Source organism: Alosa alosa, chromosome 9 (assembly GCF_017589495.1).
Source record: "Alosa alosa isolate M-15738 ecotype Scorff River chromosome 9, AALO_Geno_1.1, whole genome shotgun sequence".
Taxonomy (NCBI): domain Eukaryota; kingdom Metazoa; phylum Chordata; class Actinopteri; order Clupeiformes; family Clupeidae; genus Alosa; species Alosa alosa.
Window position 1 is genome coordinate 8,176,683 of NC_063197.1, and position 19,223 is coordinate 8,195,905.

At 47.6% G+C, this 19,223-nt stretch overlaps 1 protein-coding gene across 7 annotated transcripts in view; it reads right to left on the minus strand.

The window, feature by feature from the left end:
- The window catches only part of LOC125300311 (LIM domain containing preferred translocation partner in lipoma), a 198,350-nt gene that overhangs the window by 9,351 nt on the left and 169,776 nt on the right, over positions 1 to 19,223 (minus strand). For all 7 annotated transcript variants that reach the window (XM_048252088.1, XM_048252090.1, XM_048252089.1 and 4 more), the window contains one exon: positions 17,763 to 17,932. In XM_048252088.1, coding sequence (XP_048108045.1) covers positions 17,763 to 17,932 — 170 coding nt within the window. The remainder of the gene's footprint in view (positions 1 to 17,762; positions 17,933 to 19,223) is intronic.

A 19,223-nucleotide genomic window follows, 5' to 3' on the forward strand; every position in this document is an offset into this window, starting at 1 on the left:
AGACACACATGATGTTCAGGCATTTCCTGATGTCTTACTCTCTCTCCATCTCTCTGTCTCTCTCTCCGTGTGGAGGACTGAGGGGCTCAGCTGCTCCAACTGGCTGTTTGTCTGCTCTGGCAGATGCATGGAGCAATGTTTCCAAACAGAGCTCCCACTCCCATATGTGCATGTGTGTGTGTGTATGTGTGTGTGTGTGTGTATGCGTGTGTGTGTGTGTGTGTATGCGTGTGTGTGTGTGTGTGTGTGTGTGTGTGTGTGTGAGTGTGTGACAGAGAAAGGGAGAGAGAGGGAGTCTGTGAGAGAGAGAACATATTCCCCACCCTGCTCAGATATGTGTGTGTGTGTGCATATGTACAGTATGTGTGTATGTGTGTGTGTGTGTGTGTGTGTGTGTGCGCATGAGTACGTACGAGCGTGTGTTTGTTTACTATATGTGTGTGTGTGTGTGTGTGTGTGTGTGTGTGTGGCCCAACAGTGCGCTGCATGAGCAGGCTGATCCGGCATGCTGGCAGGCCCAGGCCGATTTGCGACGACACTTGTGTGATCGTTCAGCCGTGGCCATCCCTGAAAAGCCCCTCCGGAAGAGCAACGCTGTGTGGAGGTCAGGAGAGAGAGAGGGAGAGAGGGAGAGAGAGAGAGAGAGACAGAGAGAGAGAGAGAGAGAGAGAGAGAGAGAGAGAGAGAGAGAGAGAGAGAGAGGGGCTGGGAGGGGGGGTGCAGATAATGTGAAAGAGAGGGAAAGAGGGAGAGGGGGACAGGGAGGGATGAAGAGAGAGAAGGGGGGACAGAGGGAGAAGGGGAGGACATACAGTAGGAAGAAGAGCAAAAAGGGTAGAGCAAAGAAAGAGGGGAAGAGAAAGAGGGAAAATCAGAGAGAGAGAGAGAGAGAGAGAGAGGGGGGGTCCATACTGACACTTGAGCTGACATAACCTGCATATGTTTGGCCTACATATAGCATGCGCATCCCTGGGAGGATTTTTCTGGAGGCCTGGAAGCTATAAGTACTATCTACAGTTCAAATGCTGCCCATAGTCTAGAGAGAGGCTGAGAGGGAGGGAGGGAGGGAGAGAGAGAGAGGCCCTCCTACCCTCTTGCACTGCATCCAGCTGTGTTCCTTATGTTAGGTGTGGGTGCGTCCAAAATAATAAAAAAGTTTGTTATGTTGTTTTGTTTTTCTCATGTTCTTCTTTCTTCAAAACCCTCCTAGAGAGCGAAGCCTGGGATTCCAACCAAGAAAATGTGCGTTTCAGACAGCTTCCTAACGTCCTTCCTCGAGTGTAACAGAAATCAACATTATTCTCCCTCAGCAAGGCTTGTGTACAAACAATGTCCATAACAAAATCCTCTGCAAATCCTGCAGGCGGAATAAAGCCTTTAATGAGCTTGCTGCTCTGGGCCCGCAAGGTCCGCCTCCTGTCTCTCTACAATCTAACTGCACGGAAGTGTGTGTGTGTGTGTGTGTGTGTGTGTGTGAGAGAGAGAGAGTAGGAGAAAGAGAGGAGAGAGAGTTTATCCGTATTTGAGTTTGTGGGTAAGGCTGTGTCTGTGCATTTGTGTGAATGGCTATGTGTGTATGGCTGTATGTGTGTGTGTGTGTGTGTGTGTGTGTGTGTGTGTGTGTGTGTGTGTGTGTGTGTGTGTGTGTGTGTGTGTGTATATATGTGTGTGTGTGTGCGTGTGTGTATGTGTGTGTCCATGTGTGTGTGTGTGTGTGTGTGTGTATATATGTGTGTGTGTGTGTGCTTGACCCATAAGTAAAAAGTATATGAATATGAAGGAGTGTGCGTGTGCATTAGTTGCTAACCAAGGTGTCTTTCCAGATGCCATCTGATGGAGGGTGAAAGGCCTGACCTCACCTGTGCGTCCCTCTCCTCCCTCCTTCTCTCTCCTCCTCTCCTCCTTATGAAACCCTCCACCTGCCTTTCTCCTCTCCTCCTCTCCTCTTTGCTGCTCAACTCTCCTCTCCTCTCATTTCTTCTCATCTTTTCTCTTCTGCTTCATGGAGGCTCCCGCTGACTTGAATTGGAGCATGTGATTCCACTGCACTGTCTCCTCCAAGAGAGGGAATTTTCAAGGTTTTTTTCCCCCCTTCCCATGCTGCAGACAGAGCAATGAGCAGCACAGCACAGCACAGCAGAGCAAAAGCACGCCATCCCTTGCTCACAGGACACCCCAGCATCTTCTTAGATTGATCACACAAACACGTCTGGGTCAGTATGCTTCTCTCCTCTTCAATGGCAACATGGAGAGAGAGAGGGGAGAGAGAGAGAGAGAGAGAGAGAGAGAGAGAGAGAGAGAGAGAGAGAGAGAGAGAGAAACTAAGAGAGGGGAAAAAACATGAGCTGCCACTGTGTCTTACCGAGGCTTTTCGCTGACGTCAAAGCACTTTGATTTACTGGGCATGGATTTGCACACCAGTAATAACTTTCAAAGATGGTTTAGGAAAATCCCCATAACCACTTCCAATGGCCTCCTCTCTCCTCGGCAAGGCAGAGGCAGTGATCCCACCCACCACTAGAGGGCACTCTGAGTCTGTGCATGGCCGCGCTTCTCCTTCTGCCCCGCCACTCTCAAAATGGGATGTGCTCAAGCACATGTATTTCATTTTTTCTGCCTCATACATTTCTCTAAGTGTTTGCCCAGAAGGCTAAACAAACGTCTAGGCAGATGAGGTAGAGAGGAATATGGGTCAGACCAGGCTCGCTCTAAACTGTGGGGGTTAAACATGAGTGTGTTAAACTCAGCAGTGGCCTCTCCGACTACCACTCCTGTGTGGCCTTTCTCCACTTCACACACAAGGTGATGTCCAGGTCTAGGGCCCCATGGACTTGCCCATGGCCTCGCCTGTGGGCTTTTCAGGGCATCATCTTTCTCCACTTACAAACAATGGCAATGCTGGGACAATGCTGTCCGTCTCAAACTAATGTCACAAGGGCAAATGAAACCACTATTCAGAGAAGAGAGAAAGAGAGAGGGAGAGAGAGAGAGAGAGAGAGAGAGAGAGAGAGAGAGAGAGAGAGAGAGAGAGGCATTAGATCAGAAGAAGTATCCTACAGTGACCAATAATCCTGTCTATCTGCACACTCTTAATCAAAGTGCTAAGTAAATACTAACACATCTAAGTGTTCTCTGCAGCATAGCCTCACATTTAACAATCACTGATAAAAACCACAGAGATATTTACACTGAGAGAGAGTGAAAGATGCAGAGAGAGATATACAGAGAGAGAGATACAGAGAGAGAGAGAGAGAGAGAGAGAGAGAGAGAGAGAGAGAGAGAGAGAGAGAGAGAGAGAGAGAGAGATGGAAAGCTATATGTAATGCATATGTAAAAATGAACATTACAATACATTTTTACAACACTGAATGTTGCCTTTGATAGTATTGAATTCATTTTGCATGGGACTCAGTTGGGAGGGCTGGCTGGGCATATGCATCAGTTTCCCCCAAACTTTGGCAAAAGTAGCATACAGATATGATATCTGTGCCACGCCATTATTCATTCATACTGAAATACGGTACTCTCGTTTTTTTATTCTTAGACCAGGAGGAGCTTTGGATTGAGCAGCTACTGTGTGTGAGACAGACTGATGATCTGTGAGCAAACTCCTCCTTAACCAGGGCCAAGTCACTTCGGCCATACCGCAGCCAGATCTTTAACACGTTGCAGGATTCTTTCAGCATGAGGTTAAGCCTTGAGGGTGGAGCCTGGCCAAGGAGAAAGCGAGCCGGAGTGAACGGTGCCCCTGAAAGGGACTCTAAAGGTTAAAAGTCACTGCCGCCGCACTAAAAGGTTAATCGTTCACTGAGGAAGTGGTGGTACACCTGCTGTTAGCTATTAAGGCTGTCTATTTTAAAACCATCGCCCCGCGTCTAACCCCCACACACTTTCCTCGTATTTTTTCTCTCCCCCTCTCAAACACACACACACACACACACACACACACACACACACACACACACACACACACAAACAAACACAGACACACACACACACACACACACACACAAACAAACACAGACACACAGACACACACACACACACACACACACACACACACACACACACACACACACACACACACACACACACACACACACACACACACACACACACACACACACACACAAACACACACACACACTTCCCCGTGTACTCGTAGCCAGCCTTTTAATGGTTTTGTTTTCAACGTTCTAAAGCCAACAGTGGTGGAGGGAGGTCTTGGCTTTGGAGCAGGGGGGAGTGGAGAGTAGGCTTACGGGAGAAAGCACTGCAGCGCTAGCCTGGAGGCCCACAGGGGGAATCCACTGCATATGAGGAGGACATAACACACACACTTAGGGGTCAAACACTACATGAGAATACAAGCCCAATTGAATGTGTGTGAGTGTGTGTGTGCACATTTATGGCAGGTATATGTGTGTGTGTGTGTGTGTGAACTTCTCTATCAGTGTGTATTATGTCCGTATATGTGTGTACTATGTGTGTACTGTATATGTGTGTTTTACGTATGTGCATGTGTGTGTGGGTGTGTGTGTTAAGGGATGCCTGTTGCACCAGACTGCCCTCCCCTCCTGCCCATCCTACCCACCCTGCTCTCCCATCCAGGTGGCATGGGCCCCAGCCTGCCTGCCCTTGCCCACCCTGTCCTGGGCACCCGCCCAGCGAGACAGACCGCCCTCCCTCCACCCTGATATCAGAGCTCCGAGCACTTGAGTAGATGAGAGAGCACCGACGGGCCGAGTCTCTGATAGGCCGCTCCTGCCCTGTGTGCACTGCTGTGTGGAGCTGACCGCTGACCGCTAACACAACACCCATTCACATGCCACATGCCTCCGGCACAGAGACAGACACCGTGGATAACTACTTCATATGAGGGTCCAGAGGATTAAACAGGACAGAGGAGAGGGAGAGTGAGGGAGGGAGAGAGAGAGAGCAAAAGTAAAGTATATTAATTAGCACTCCATACAACCCTGGCTGTGAGGATGGTTTCTCCGGTCAGTCTGTAATGAAGTATGTAACTGTAGGTCAGTCTGTAATGAAGTCACTACTGAGTGAAGGGGGGGCATGCGTGGTGTTGGGCTAGTGGTGCTACTGGTGTTTCATTTAAAGGCTCGGGAAGAGACAGAGAGACGGGGAGATATGATCATTTTTTCTAAATATAGACAGACACAACTATGATGCATAACCGGTCTCGCTGGCAGCATCTCAGACAGCCTAGGAGTTAGGCTTTCACAGATCGGGCCCTGAGCTGGCTAAGACTTGGACCTGTTCCGCTCAAGAACCAGAGCCTGCCTGTCTCTCTGCGGCCTGCAGAGGGGCCGCTCTGACGACCTTGAGAGAGAGGCGATGAGAGAAGAGCGAAGGCCTTTAAATCAGCTCAGAGGCCGGGCGAGCCGAAAGTGCTGCTGGAGGGGTGAGATTAGTGGGGGCCGGCCAGATGGTAGTGGGGCAAAAATGGGGGCAATGGGTATGGTGTGGGGGCAAATGGGTATGGTGTGGGGCAATGGGTATGGTGGGGGGCAATGGGTATGGTGTGGGGGCAAATGGGTATGGTGTGGGGGCAATGGTGGTGGGGCAAATGGGCGGTGGGGGCAATGGTACGGTGGGGGCAAATGGGTATGGTGTGGGGCAATGGGTATGGGTGGGCAATGGGTGGTGGGGGCATGGGTATGGTGGGGGCAATGGGTATGGTGTGGGGGCAATGGGTATGGTGTGGGGCAATGGGTATGGTGTGGGGGGCAAATGGGTATGGTGTGGGGCAAATGGGTATGGTGTGGGGCAAATGGGGACGAGGTGGGGTGGGGGTGGGGGGCACATGGAGTCATGTGGGGGCACATGGGAACCTGTTCACTCCGGTTTCAAAGCTACTGCCCCCCTCAGCTAAGCCCGCTTTAGGAATAAAGAGCAGCAAGTGTCGAGCGGTCGTGTGCAGGGGATGGCACCATGCCAACGCCGTCTGTGTTTCGTCTCGCTGATAGGCCTTTGTTTTATTTTTGATGCGCCCGTCTTGTTCCGAGAACCCTAATTATCTCACGGGTGCGGCCCACTTGGCCAACGTTCTGCCCAGCCCCAGCACGTGGTCGAGGTCAGTCGCCCGGTAACATGTCTGACGTTGCGAAAGAGTCCCTGCAAAGAGGAGTGGAATGGAGAGGAGGAGGAAGAGAGGAGAGGAGAAGAGAGGAGAAAAGGAGAAGAGAGGAAAGATGAGAAGAGAGGAAGGGAGAGGAGAGGAGAGGAGAGGAGAGGAGGAGGAGGAGGAGAGGAGAGAGAGGAGGAGGAAAGGAGGAGGAGAGGAGAGGAGAGGAGAGAGAGGAGAGAGGAGAGGAGAGGAGAGGAGAGGAAAGGAGGAGGAGAGGAGAGGAGAGGAGAGGAGAGGAAAGGAGGAGGAGAGGAGAGGAAAGGAGAGGAGGAGGAGAGGAGGAGGAGAGGAGAGGAGAGGAGAGGAGGGAAAAGGAGAGAAAGGAGAGGAGAGGAGAGGAGAGGAGAGGAGAGAGGAGAGGAGAGGAGAGGAGAGGAAAGGAGGAGGAGAGGAGAGGAAAGGAGAGGAGAGGAGAGGAGAGGAGAGGAGGAGGAGAGGAGAAGAGAGGAGAGGAGAGGAGAGGAAAGGAGGAGGAGAGGAGAGGAAGGAGGAGGAGAGGAGAGGAGAGGAGGAGGAGGAGAGGAGGAGGAGAGGAGAGGAGGAGGAGAGGAAAGGAGAGGAGAGGAGGAGGAGAGGAAAGGAGGAAAGAGGAGAAGAGGGGAGAGGAAGGGAAAGGAGGAGAGGAGGAGAAAAGAGTTGAAAGGAAAGGAAAAGAAAGGAGAGGAGAAGGGCGAGATTTCAGTGATTCTCCAGGCTCCCTCGGTCGGCCAGTCCGGCTGTATCAGCTAACCCACCCGCCTGCTCTCCAGCCCGCCTGCCTGTGTTAAATTCAGCTCCGCAGCAGAATGTGAACCCTCTGGACATGCAGGTCTGACTGGCTCTCCAGTTACAGAGGCGAACTGACAATGACCGCCGCAGTGGCTCACGCGCACAGCATGACTTAGAGTGACACTCGCTCAGGGTCAGCTTCAGGTCACACTCCTATTTATTTGATTTTTTATTTCTTTACCCCCTTTTTGGCTTGCCCCTGAATCCAGGAAGAGAGAAAATGTATGGTTAAACGAGAGAGAGAAAACACAAGGAAGGGAGAAATGCTGCTGATAGATCAGGTGCCAAAATGGACACACATTCAAGTTCCTCTCTCATGACAAATCAGTCTAGCACTCTGCATGACGAAATTGGCAAATTCCTCTTCAACTGGCAGATGCACCAAATAAGACTGTAGACTGTAAACAGCATGCACGCAAATGCACAACGCACACACACATACACACACACATTTTCCTCCTAGTCTGGCTGAAGATCCACAGTGGAGAACTGCAACCCAGTTCAGACAAGTGCTGTCTAATTGGGTCTCTCCTTTGAGGAATCGACGCGAGTTAATCGTGTCTGCGTATACAGAACTCAATTAGATCTCCGCGAAGCCTTTTCACACGGATATAAATATTTCAGGGTGCAGTCAGCAGAATACCTACAGTAAGCACCGGCTTCTACCTTTCACCATGCTCAACCTGGCCTCTCACAGCACAGCACAGCACTGCACTGCACAGCACTGCACACACAAATCAACCACTCAAGAAAATCTAACAAATCAACACCAGGCATCGTCCACACCTGTCAACGCCAATCAGTCACTTCCCTCATACGGCCAATGCACTCAGCTTCTGTGACCAGATGTGTACAAGCTGCGGACTACTGTCCAGGTGGTCACTAACACCAGCAGATGTAGCCCAGCACTACCTGCAGAGTCCCCACTAGGAGGAAGGCTGGGAGCCCTGGCTGCAAGGATGGCTCACCGGACAGTCTGTAATGAAACGGTGCGGGCCAGCTGAGTGAAGGGGCATGTGTGGGGGCTAGTGGTGCTACTGTGTGTCATTTAAAGGCTTGGGAAGAGACAGACGGGGCGTGTATGCACTGGGTCCATTAAGAATTAGCTTGCTTGTTTGTAACTAAATTCCATCACATTGACAGCGCTGGGCCCCCAGGAGAGGAAAGACTGCCCCCCCCCCCCTTCCGCAAACACACATACACTCCAATCCCCCCCATCCCCAAACCCCAATGAAACCCCTCAAGAGGAGCCAGCGAAAATGCCTGTGAGAATGTGGGCACGGCTCTGTGGAGGACATTCATCACCGGCAGCTCCTGCTGCAGTTGGCCCTGCGCCCGGAGCCTTGGGCATCTCTGGGGTGTGCCACCCCAGGAAATGTGCCTTCCCCAACCTGGAACCCAGCCCGCAGACTGCCGAGGATGTAACATTCATTCGTCAACACACACACTCGGGCCAGTGCTGACTGTCGCAAAAATAAAAATAAATAAATAAATAAATAAATAAATAAACAAACAAACAAACAGAATGGGGAGACACCACATGTGTTGCACATTTTGCTATACAATTGTTTTAGTGCCATCTGAATTGCCATGGTGTCTTGCAGCGCTTTTGATTAGAACTTTCCGAGGATTGCTGCGGCACTGAGCGGGGGGGGTGGGGGTGCTTTCAGGAGAAGATAATCAAGTTTGAATTATTTTTGAATTATTTTCGTTTAGTTATGTCTCATCTCATAATTACAAACTGACTTCATTCTTTTTTTGTGTGTGGGTTTTTTTTGACACCGCATCATTCAGGGTGATTACTCAAGGTATTTTTAAAGCCTGGTCTGACACGGCTTTCCAGGTTTGCCACTCTTCAGTGATGTCTCTGCAGCACGAGGTTGAGGATATTGCCCTGTCATGGAAATTTATATCAGCAATTCTGGCCACACTGCCTGTAAGTGCTGCATCTGAAAATTAACAACATGACAAATAGCTCGCTGTGAAGTCGCAGGCGACGTCGAGGACTAGTCTGCACAAAATGAGAATTTTCTCTGCAATACTTTTAAACTGGGGGCACACAGTGGGAGGGCATAAAAGCTTTCATATCTCCCGACCAATCAACAGGACAGAACACCTTGATTGACAGGGTCATGTCCAATAAACCTAGGGTTCTAAAAGAAAGAGATCATTCTTAAATAACACACTAAAAATATATATATTTTTTTTATCAACGGCATTAGATTAAAGCAAGCAATTAGTGCAATAATGCCTAATCTTCATCACCTTGGTGACCTACATGTTTCTTTGTGAAGGGACTCTGATAAGTGATGACATAAGGATGAATCAGTCATATCTCGGAAGCCCTGCAGTAAAACGCTGCTTTGACACAGTTCTGAGTTGTCATTCTTGGCCTCTGTGACCTCCTATCTATGTCTGCTGTTAGAGGTGAGATGCACAGAGGGAGAAACTAATCACCTATGATTTAATGACTGCCACAGAACAAAGGTGGATAGAGGGCTTTGTCATACCGGCACCACCACCACCACCACCACCACCACCACCACCACCACTGGCGCCGCTCTGTGCCTCACTCTCTTATCTCAAAAACCCTCACACCCGGTCCAGCAGGTTTGACTTGATCTGAATAATTAGACCAGTGAAAGAGATATGTCTGCGTTAGCAGGTGGTGGCATTAAATGGGCCCCAATTAAGATAAATGATGATCTCCAGTAGGCAATTAGGCGTCCCAACTGGGCCTGTGGCAGCTTCCTGGCAGGGCAGAGGTGCAGCGGCGGGCGGGCGGGTATGAGCGAGCGAGTGAAAAGAGAAGGAACCAACAACATGCCACCTCCTTTTTTTTTTTTTTTTTTTTTTTAAATGTAATTAACCTCAGCGACATTGAGGCACGCTGGGGGGGAGGCTGCTTCAAACGAGATGAGCTATCGCAACAGGCAGACCAGGCAGGGCCGCGCTCAAAGCCCTGCTGTGGTGGCACGTATGCATGGACACAAAGAGATCTGAAGGGGAAAAAAAGGTGTTGACAGATTAAAAGCTTATTAATACGATACAATTTAGAAAAAAAAAAAAAAAAAAAATAACAAGCTAAGGTCAGGTAAAAATAAGGAATAAGGCCTTTAGCAGCACATAGAATTCAGTGGACTTTGGCCTAACGCTGATCTTTTTGTCTGCTGCACAGTGGAGGATCTTTGGTGGAGCAGCAGCCCACTTAATGCATTTTTTGAAAACACGGTTCTCTGGGAAATGGCACAACTCCGGGGGGTTGGGAGGGGCTCTTTATGTGTTGTGACAGCCCATCACATGTCTTCATGTGTTACTCCGCTCTCCCATCCTGCCCCGTGTGCGTCGGTGGCTGAGGAAAAAAGCCTCAGTCGCCGCCTGAGAGCATTGTATCAGCCAGGGTAGGCAGGACGCAGGGCACAGAGGGGAGGGGGGCTGGGGAGGCCGTTTTGCAAGTTGATAAATACGGATAACAGTTTGTGACATAAGCTCCCGCCGCGGGGCCCTTGACCATGGAGCAGAAGGAAAAGGCTCCTACATTACTCTCGACCCAAAACGAATTTTGTGTTCCTAAATATTTATGCAGAGGGGTAAACACATGTCAAAGCTGATCTTTCACTGGCGGATGTAGCCGAGAGCCGTGGCGTGTGCTCTGACGCATGTCTCCTCGCCCCGCAACCCTCCTATGCGTTGCGATTTGCATCATCCTTGGGACAGAACTGCGAGGTAGAATGCATTCAAATGCACTGGCCGCCCGGCTGCGCGCATGGACAACTGTGACTCCTTCGCCCAACACGTTAAGAGTGTGTTGTGCTCTAATTCTGTCGGCACACTTGATGAGATGGCCCTAAGGTGTTTGAGAATTTGCATGGACACAAGCACAATGACTGAATGATGTTGTGACACTTTCTAAGTGACAATGATGCTCCACTACTTTCTCTTACACTTCAGTAAGTATGCAAGCTCTGTTTGATCTTACATAAACACATGTGCACTAACTCTGACAAAGGAAGAAAACAAAACAAAACGGAAACGCTATCCCAACAACAGACGTGCTGCCCCTTGAGTTTTTGAAGTTCTTAAGTGCTCCGGCTGTTGTTTACGTCTTAGTGCTACTCAAGTCACTGAACATTTCAGCATGTCTGGCCTTAATCACTTTCTCACACATTACAGTGATGTTGTGTGGGGATGGTGGGCTACCAGTCTCCCCTCTCAACAGTCACTGTCTCTGAAAAGGACCTGCCCCTAATCTGGCCCCGATCCGGCCCCAATCTGCAATAGATCAGACATGCATCCGTTTTGCACCTACCATCATTCCCCTAGCTGTCTGCCAACTAATGGTGCGACACTTCCTTCAATTCTCAGAGGTGGAGCTTCCTTTTCCTCAACGTTTCACGCCACTGTGGCACGTGGCAAAGCCTCATCAGAGTGTCAAAAGCTAATCACACTTCCTCACAAAACCCCAGAGGTGCCAAGCTTCCCCTAGCCACTGCAAGCCTTCTGCCTGCCCTCGAAACTTCTCCACTGTGCAGACTATTTTAACTAAGGATTATATAAGGCCTCTCCACAAATCAACGCCGTAATGATTCCACATAACAGATGCCCACTCTCGTTGTTTTTTACTTCAAAGGATTGACTCTAAACTCTTTAACTGTCAAGGGTTATCATAAATCCCCCAACCGGGCCAACCTTTGACCTATTCTTCTTGGAGAACTAATGGACAGAGAAGCCTCCATTGCTGTTTGAAAACATCCGACTGTCGACAGGATTAGCATATGAGGGCGTGTAGCCAGATGTCCGTACGCAAGCCAGCCTCCATCAACAATGAGGAGGGGTCTACGGATGGATCCATGAGGCACCCCCAGGCTGCGAGGCAGGGCTGATAAAACAATAGCAGGCCCTGCTGATGTCACAGTAACACGATTAGAGGGCACTTCATGCAAAATGGGGATTAATTGAGCGGTTGAGGAGTTTATCTCCATTGCAGCATCGTCAAAGAGATGCCGATAAGTGTGGGGTGGAGAGGAGCCAAGGGAAGCCCAGAGCACAATGGGCCATTATAACCATGTCCAGTGCTGTTTGTGGGTCAATCAGGCGACTGGGGCTCGGAGAAAGATGCACATCGATAGGCGCCACACAAAAAGCGGGGGAAGCAGATGAAGGTGATAACACCCGGGCAGAGGATAGTTCCTGTCCATTACTGAAAGGAACAAATTATATCAAAGGGTGGCTGTTAACAACCACACACAGTAAGGCCATCAGGAAACGCTTTATGACACGAGCAGCCGACCGTTCCACAGTGGATGCAAACTACCTCTGCCTAGTTAAATGACCAAACTTTCCTGATAGGAAACATAAATATTACTGGATTGCAAAGGCACAATCAACATTCAGTCAAGTAAGCTGGGTTTTCTGTTTGCATGATATATATTCAGCAAACAGATTTAACGTCTGTGGAGCATAAAGCTTCTGGTTGAGAAGGGCTGAGCGCTGTCAGTGTGGTTGCCGAGCACTGAGTGCCAGCTGAAAATGCCTAGTGAAGTGCAGTCAAAACAAAGGGTGGTGCACTTTCAGAGCAATTGCTTAAAACACACACACTGTGTCCATGACAGAGCCACTTACATCTCCGGCACTCTCACTGACAGAAGCCTCGCAGCGGTTCTGCGCGCATGCGAGGCAAGCGGGCAGGGAGGGAGGGACGGTTATGCTCTCTGGGGATGGATGAGCAGACTAACGCCTGGGAGCTGGAGAAGCAGGGACTGCCAGCAGGAAGGACACCCTGTCCTGGGAGCTCATATGTGGAGCGCGCTGGAGCCAAGATCTGCATTTCACAAGCCCTGCAATGACAGCCTGCTGCACTAACAGAGACCTATAAACACGCAGCTGAGATTAGAGAAGGCTGACCTATAAACGTGACTTAACCGTCATATCTTTCATACCACATGTCTAAAATAGTTTTAATAATGCCTAAATATAATGAACATGTATTGCCACTAAATAGTAAATATGTAATACCACAACAATAGTGGAATTGACCTGTCGCTAAGCGCCACCCTTAGAACGCTGATGAGCCAATGACAGTCCAGCCTCAACAGGACTCGGACATCAGCTCGGACAACTCCATAGGAAACAATAGGGAGCAGGCATAAAATGGCAAATTAAAGGGACACCAGGCAAGCCTGATGCTTATTCTCCCCCTCGCTCGGTCTGAAGCTCTTTTCCTTTTCTTTGCATCTTCTGTTAAGGGGTTTTCGCTGCTTCTTCGCCGGCTCTGTCATTATACACACGTTTGCAAAAATCTCTAGCGTTTCGTTAGCCTGCCTCTGTGCTGTAAACTGATCCTGCTTCGGTCGGCGGGTACGATACACTGAACTTGCAAGTGGGATATTCTTCTTACAGGCAGTAGGGGCGGGCGAGAGAGCCTTCATTCGCCCCATAATGAGTCATTTAACTATATACCGACTTAAGAAGATGAGTAATTAACACAAAAACGTTGCCTGGTGTCCCTTTAATGGTTTTTTATGGAGTGAGACGGAATCAGTAATTTGGTGCAAGCATGATCCAGAGAGATGCTTTTGTAGAGAGATGCTATCAGAGAGCTGGGGCACAGATAAATAAATCAGAAAACATGGTGTCATTTCGTGTTTTTGAAGCTCTGAAGAGATTCCTAGACCGACTCAGAACCTCATTTCAAGTCTGCCCATCCCTCCACCCCTCTCACCCCGGCCTCCATCACTAGGGAGCGGCACGTCTCAGCAGAGACTGAAGTCTCACGTTCCTCCTCTAATCGTACAGAGGCGGGTGACCCTGAGGATGGGAATAAAAGAAGGAGAATTACTTTCATTAAGAAATTCAGATTTCTCCCCCATCCTTTTGATCTTGTGCCAGAAGAACAGTTATGCTGATGAAATGCATAAATAAAGTTCTTAAATTATCCTGGCCGTCTTAGCCGGCGCTGCATGAAGATCCAACTTGGAAAACTTCCAGAAAAGACAGCCACAATCACACTGAGTGCAGTGGGAGGAAGTTGATTTAGGAGATGGCCACAGAGGCTGATGCAATATCATATGGCTTTTTTTATGCCTACCTGGGCACTGGCATTCCCCAAACCAAAGAGGCTGGATAGGACAGAGGAGCTTGGATTTCACAGATATGACCTGGATATGTTTAATAGGCAACATAAAACAGGAAGCACGCTTTATTCTTGTTATGAATAACCAAATCAGTTTTTTATTCACCAAAAATTAGTTATTTTAATCAATCAATCAATGTAATTATACTGGTGCTACATACATCTACTGTGTCTACCCTAGATAAAATATGTGTGAAAAAGTAACAGACTGCGCAACAAGATCATATCAGCAACCATTTGTGACAAGATCATATCAGCAACCATTTGTGAACTGCCTTTCACTAGAGGGCCTAAATGTCCCTCCCTGCAACCAAGAGTCGACCAAACTCCCTCTTCAAGCACTTCAGTGCACAATGCGGCAGTGACAGGTGATGCGCTAGGCTATGGAAAGTATTTCTGAGATTGATGGGCCATCCCTGGAGGGCAGGAGGTTCTTGAAAGAGCAGCTTGCCAACAAGGACTAAAGAGAATGCCAGTTTACCCAGGGAAAGACGGGAGTCACAGAGAACTAAGAGAAACCATGTAGCATGACTATAGTAAAACCTGGAGAGCGGCAAAAGAATATAGTATAATGTATAATGTTACTGTTTCTGCACTACAATGGTACTGTTACCACACTGCACTTATATTATTCTTACTACCGGTACTCTTATAATGTTACTGCTAGTACATTGCACTTATCTGTACATGTTGTTCATACATTGATCATACTACAGTACATAACCATATTTATTCTGCTCGTATAAGGTAACTGCTAATACACTGCACATATTTATATTTAATTTATATTACTGTAAACCACCTTCTGTAAACCAACTGTATACTACTGTCTACACTGCACTATATTTCTTGTCCTGTCTATGCACCACCTGTCTATATTTTGTATATCACATTGCACTTTTCTGGTTTTTTGCACTCTGGTTAGACGCAAACTGCATTTTGTTGCCTTTGTACTTGTACTCTGCACAATGAAAATCAAGTTGAATCTAATCTAAAAGAAGCATCACAGATAGTTAAACATGAAGGGCAATCGACACTGAGGAAAACATCCACAAAATGAACTAATTACTGAGGCATAAAATATGCATAATTGGTTCTCAGAAATTCTCAAATTCTCATTCATGCAGTTATTATTAGAAGTCATTTTATGCAAACCCAGACATACTAATGCAGAGACTGTTTTGCAGAAGTGGCTTGACTATGGTCAAGTAAAAGGAGAAGCTGATTTCCATAGTGCTAATATGAGTATGAGAAGTCCTGCGGAGCTCCCAGGCCAATAATAAAACAGAACGTGATGCAACACTGTGCAGTCAGAGGAATTTCGTTTGAGTCGCAAGGGGGGATATGTACACAGAATCGAGTGCTCTGTGCGCGTGCACACACACACACACACACATATATACAGGCACACACACACACACACACACATATACACAGGCGCGCACACACACGCACGCACTCACTCTCACACACACACACACACACACACACACATATACACAGGCGCGCACACACACACACGCACTCACACACACACACACACACACACACACACACACACACAGTCACACACACACTATTTTCTGCTGTATGAGAGGAGAGCACAGTGGGGTGTCTGCGCTCTGAAGCAGGTGGATGGCGGTGACTACGAGCTTCTCCACATGTGCTCCAACAGGCCACGGGGGCTCTGGCCATACCTCTGTCCTCTGAGCAAGAAGGACGTTGTTGTCCTCGTGCCACTCTGTCGGGAGGCTGACTGGACGAGGGAACATGCCCCTCGCGTCACCCTGGTGTGAGGTCATGTCACCTGTCCCTCTCACACCTTGCTGTTGATGTACAGTGGTCAGCCTGTGTGCCAGACTTAAAATGCATTGAAACAAAAAAGCAGACAAATAAAGTGCCTGTCTCAGGTGCACATGGAACAAATCCATTGAGAATGTTTTCAGATACAACTAATTTGATGTACAAACCCATGTTTGAAGCATACTTGGTTTTAAAGGTGAAAGACTTGTTGCCAAAAAGAGCTCCTCTTAGCCAGGTGTGAGAGCGAAGAGAGGAGTGGAAATTGCTACTTCAGGCCATGCTGACCTCTGGCTTTTAGCTTGACCTTACCTTTATTGCCAGAAGGTCAAGCTGACATGTCAGAAGAATGACAGAAATAAAAAAGGGTATTGCACGCTTCTGAAGTTCCCAACCTTGTTGACTCCCGTAAAAGAAGGTTCCACATTCTTACAGGAACTGTCAACTGTTTCCCTTTTTCTGGGCGGATTCTTTGATTGAAAAAAATAAGGGAATTTTCAAAGGATAATTCTGACAATGAAAGAAGGAAGAGAGAGAGAGAGGGAGAGAAAGGAAGGGAGAGGAGAGGAGGGGAGAGATGGAGGGGGAGCTTATTTGCTTTTACAATCTACAAAGGAAAGTAATCCGATCCGGCATTCTAATGTGATTTTAATACTTGCTTGTGATTCATCTGTGTCTGTGGGCTTATCAGATGTACCTCTTGATGAGGGTGATGCTTTGCACTCAATCCTTTTGCATGCCCGGCCACTGTCTGTCTGATCTTTCCACCGCTGGATTTAACGGCCACGCAAACAAGTGTGAAAGCACTGCAGCACTTCCCAGTGACGGATCACGGGCAGCGATAACGAACATCATACAAGAGGATTGATGCCTGTGTAAAATCTTGAAAGAATAATCTCTCACGCTCCCGTGCCACAGTGCTGCAGAGCTACAGTTGCTTTGCATTGGGAATCAAGCAGAAGCTTGTTGAAAACAAGTCTGCTGAAAATAAGTCTGTTGAAAAGAAGTCTGTTGAAAATAAGTCCTTCCAGTCCTTTGGGTTCTGGGAACAGTGAATTCAATTGCAACAATAGAAAAGGTATAAGCTGAAGAGTATGGACCTGTAGCTGTATGCAATCTATATGTAGAGCTGAGTACTATTGACAAAAAGGTCACATGGCCGTTTCCCGAGGGAGACCGAATGAAAAGGAAGAAATAAAATCACACAGGACTGTAGATAACAGGCTGTGCCACTTGAGCAGACGCAAACGTTAAAGATGTAAGAGGCAGTGGCTCAGTATTCAGGCTAACAGATGTTGCCCATGTACTGTACAGTACATCCACAGAGGAGTCAAAGTGTTGAGCAATTACACTGTGGCTACGTGACAAGCTTGCTGTTTTTCACCTCCCAGGCTGAGGAGTGGGTTCATTTGCTTGATTTGGTGCCTGTTTAATGTCTATGAGAATGAAGGTCAATGGAGTCAGGCTCATTGCAGAACATATGGGGTGATGTGCCTCAGTGTTTTTGTGCTGTGCTTCAGTGGATGACAGTGTGCTTCTTCTTCAATGCTGTGCGGTGTGTGGTCACCTTTGTATGCTTGTCATTTCTTTTGAATACATCAATATATATAATGATATTACCAAAATATAATATCAATCGGTCATGGTCAAACTAATTCATTATAAAATGAGATGCAACAGAGCAGAAATTATTGCCTACATTCCCGAGGGTTAATATAGCAAGTATGAGTCAGTGAATAAAGACAGAATGCAGTCTGAATGTAGCATAAATGTCTGCAGTGTGTGAGTCTGTATTACTGTGCTTTGTAGATTGACCATATGCTCATACTTAGTACACTGCACTAATTGAGAAGAAGTGTATGAGTGTGTCCATGTTTTGTGAATGCACATTAGAGAAATGCAGGGCTGTTTGCTTACTATGTAGCAGGGCTCGCAGTAGGCCTTCTTGTCCACGGCGTAGAAGGGCTTGCCACGCAGCTTGGCGGTGCAGGTCATGCAGACGAAGCAGTCCACGTGGAACACCTGGTCCATGGCAGTGCAGCCGGTGCCCTCGCCCACCACATTCTCACCGCAGCTGGCACAGCGACCTGTGGACAAAGGGGGCACAAGTGTGGGCACATCTTAATGTTGCATTACCACTTCTCCTTTACAGTAATTTCCTGTGTATTAGCCGCATTGTGTGTAAGCTGCAGGACAGTGTTTTATGCAGATTAAAACAAACAAACAAACAAACAAACAAACAAACTCATAGCTGAAGAATACTGCTGCAAGCACAATACAGAAAAGGCATGGAGAGGCTGTAGCACTCTGACCAGGCATGTCTATCATCTTATTATCTTATTTAATTTTTACTCAGCCTAAATAGCCTAATATATATAAATTACAAATACCATTAACAAAATATTATTATTACTATGGTAAACTTATTTATTTATTTTCTATTTATTCATTTCACTCTAGTTGTTTTAATGATATTGTCAATGTGTTGTGTCTGAGATGCTGTCTGTACATCTGTCTTGTATATCTGGTGAGCCAAAGAAAAAATTCCACCATGATGGACATTAATATAAAGATTTATTCTATTCTATTCTATTCTATTCTATTCTATTCTATTCTATTCTATGGTGAATATCCATTCAGTGTGAATGAGGTGGTGGAGAATGAAGGGAGTGAGTGTTCCAGCACCACTTCAGGTGTGTTTGACCAGCCTCAGCCTATCTTAACACTCCCACCTCTTTGAGTGCCCCTGCCGTCTCTCATCAGATAATCATCAAGGATGAGATTAGACTCATCTTCCAGCCACTGCCAGCAGTCAAATTAAACCTTTAATATGTAAAATTGGGAGGCAAATCAAATTAAGAGAATATGACACCTTCTAAAGTTAGGTTGTTCCGATCTCGGGGGAATTCACCCCTTTTTCTCTTTCCCCCCATTTCCCCCTGCTTTTAAAACGGGGTAAAGTGATTGCCTGCCCTACAATAGCAGAAATCAGAGGCATCTAATAAGGTCAATCCCTTAATGCGGCGCCAAAGAGATTTTTCTCCTCTGGCCATAAGCGGCCACTGATCAGTCTGTGTTGAAATAAACATCAGCTCCACTCTGACCTTGCATTCAATCATCTGGCTACTGAAGAGCCACCTCTGAGGTCAAACTGCTTAACCAGGGGGCACAGCCAGCACACAGCTCTGTAGGAAGAGCTCTATACGGTATACAGACACAGAAATGATATAAAGGAGGTTAACGGAGCAACTCTATGCCATATTACCCCCCTACCTCTGGCTTACTTTGAAAAAGAACACTCGCACTGAGTTAACTTGTCTCTTCGTAAGCCTAATCCTTCTACAGTATATACCAGACGGATAAGGCCAGGATTAAATC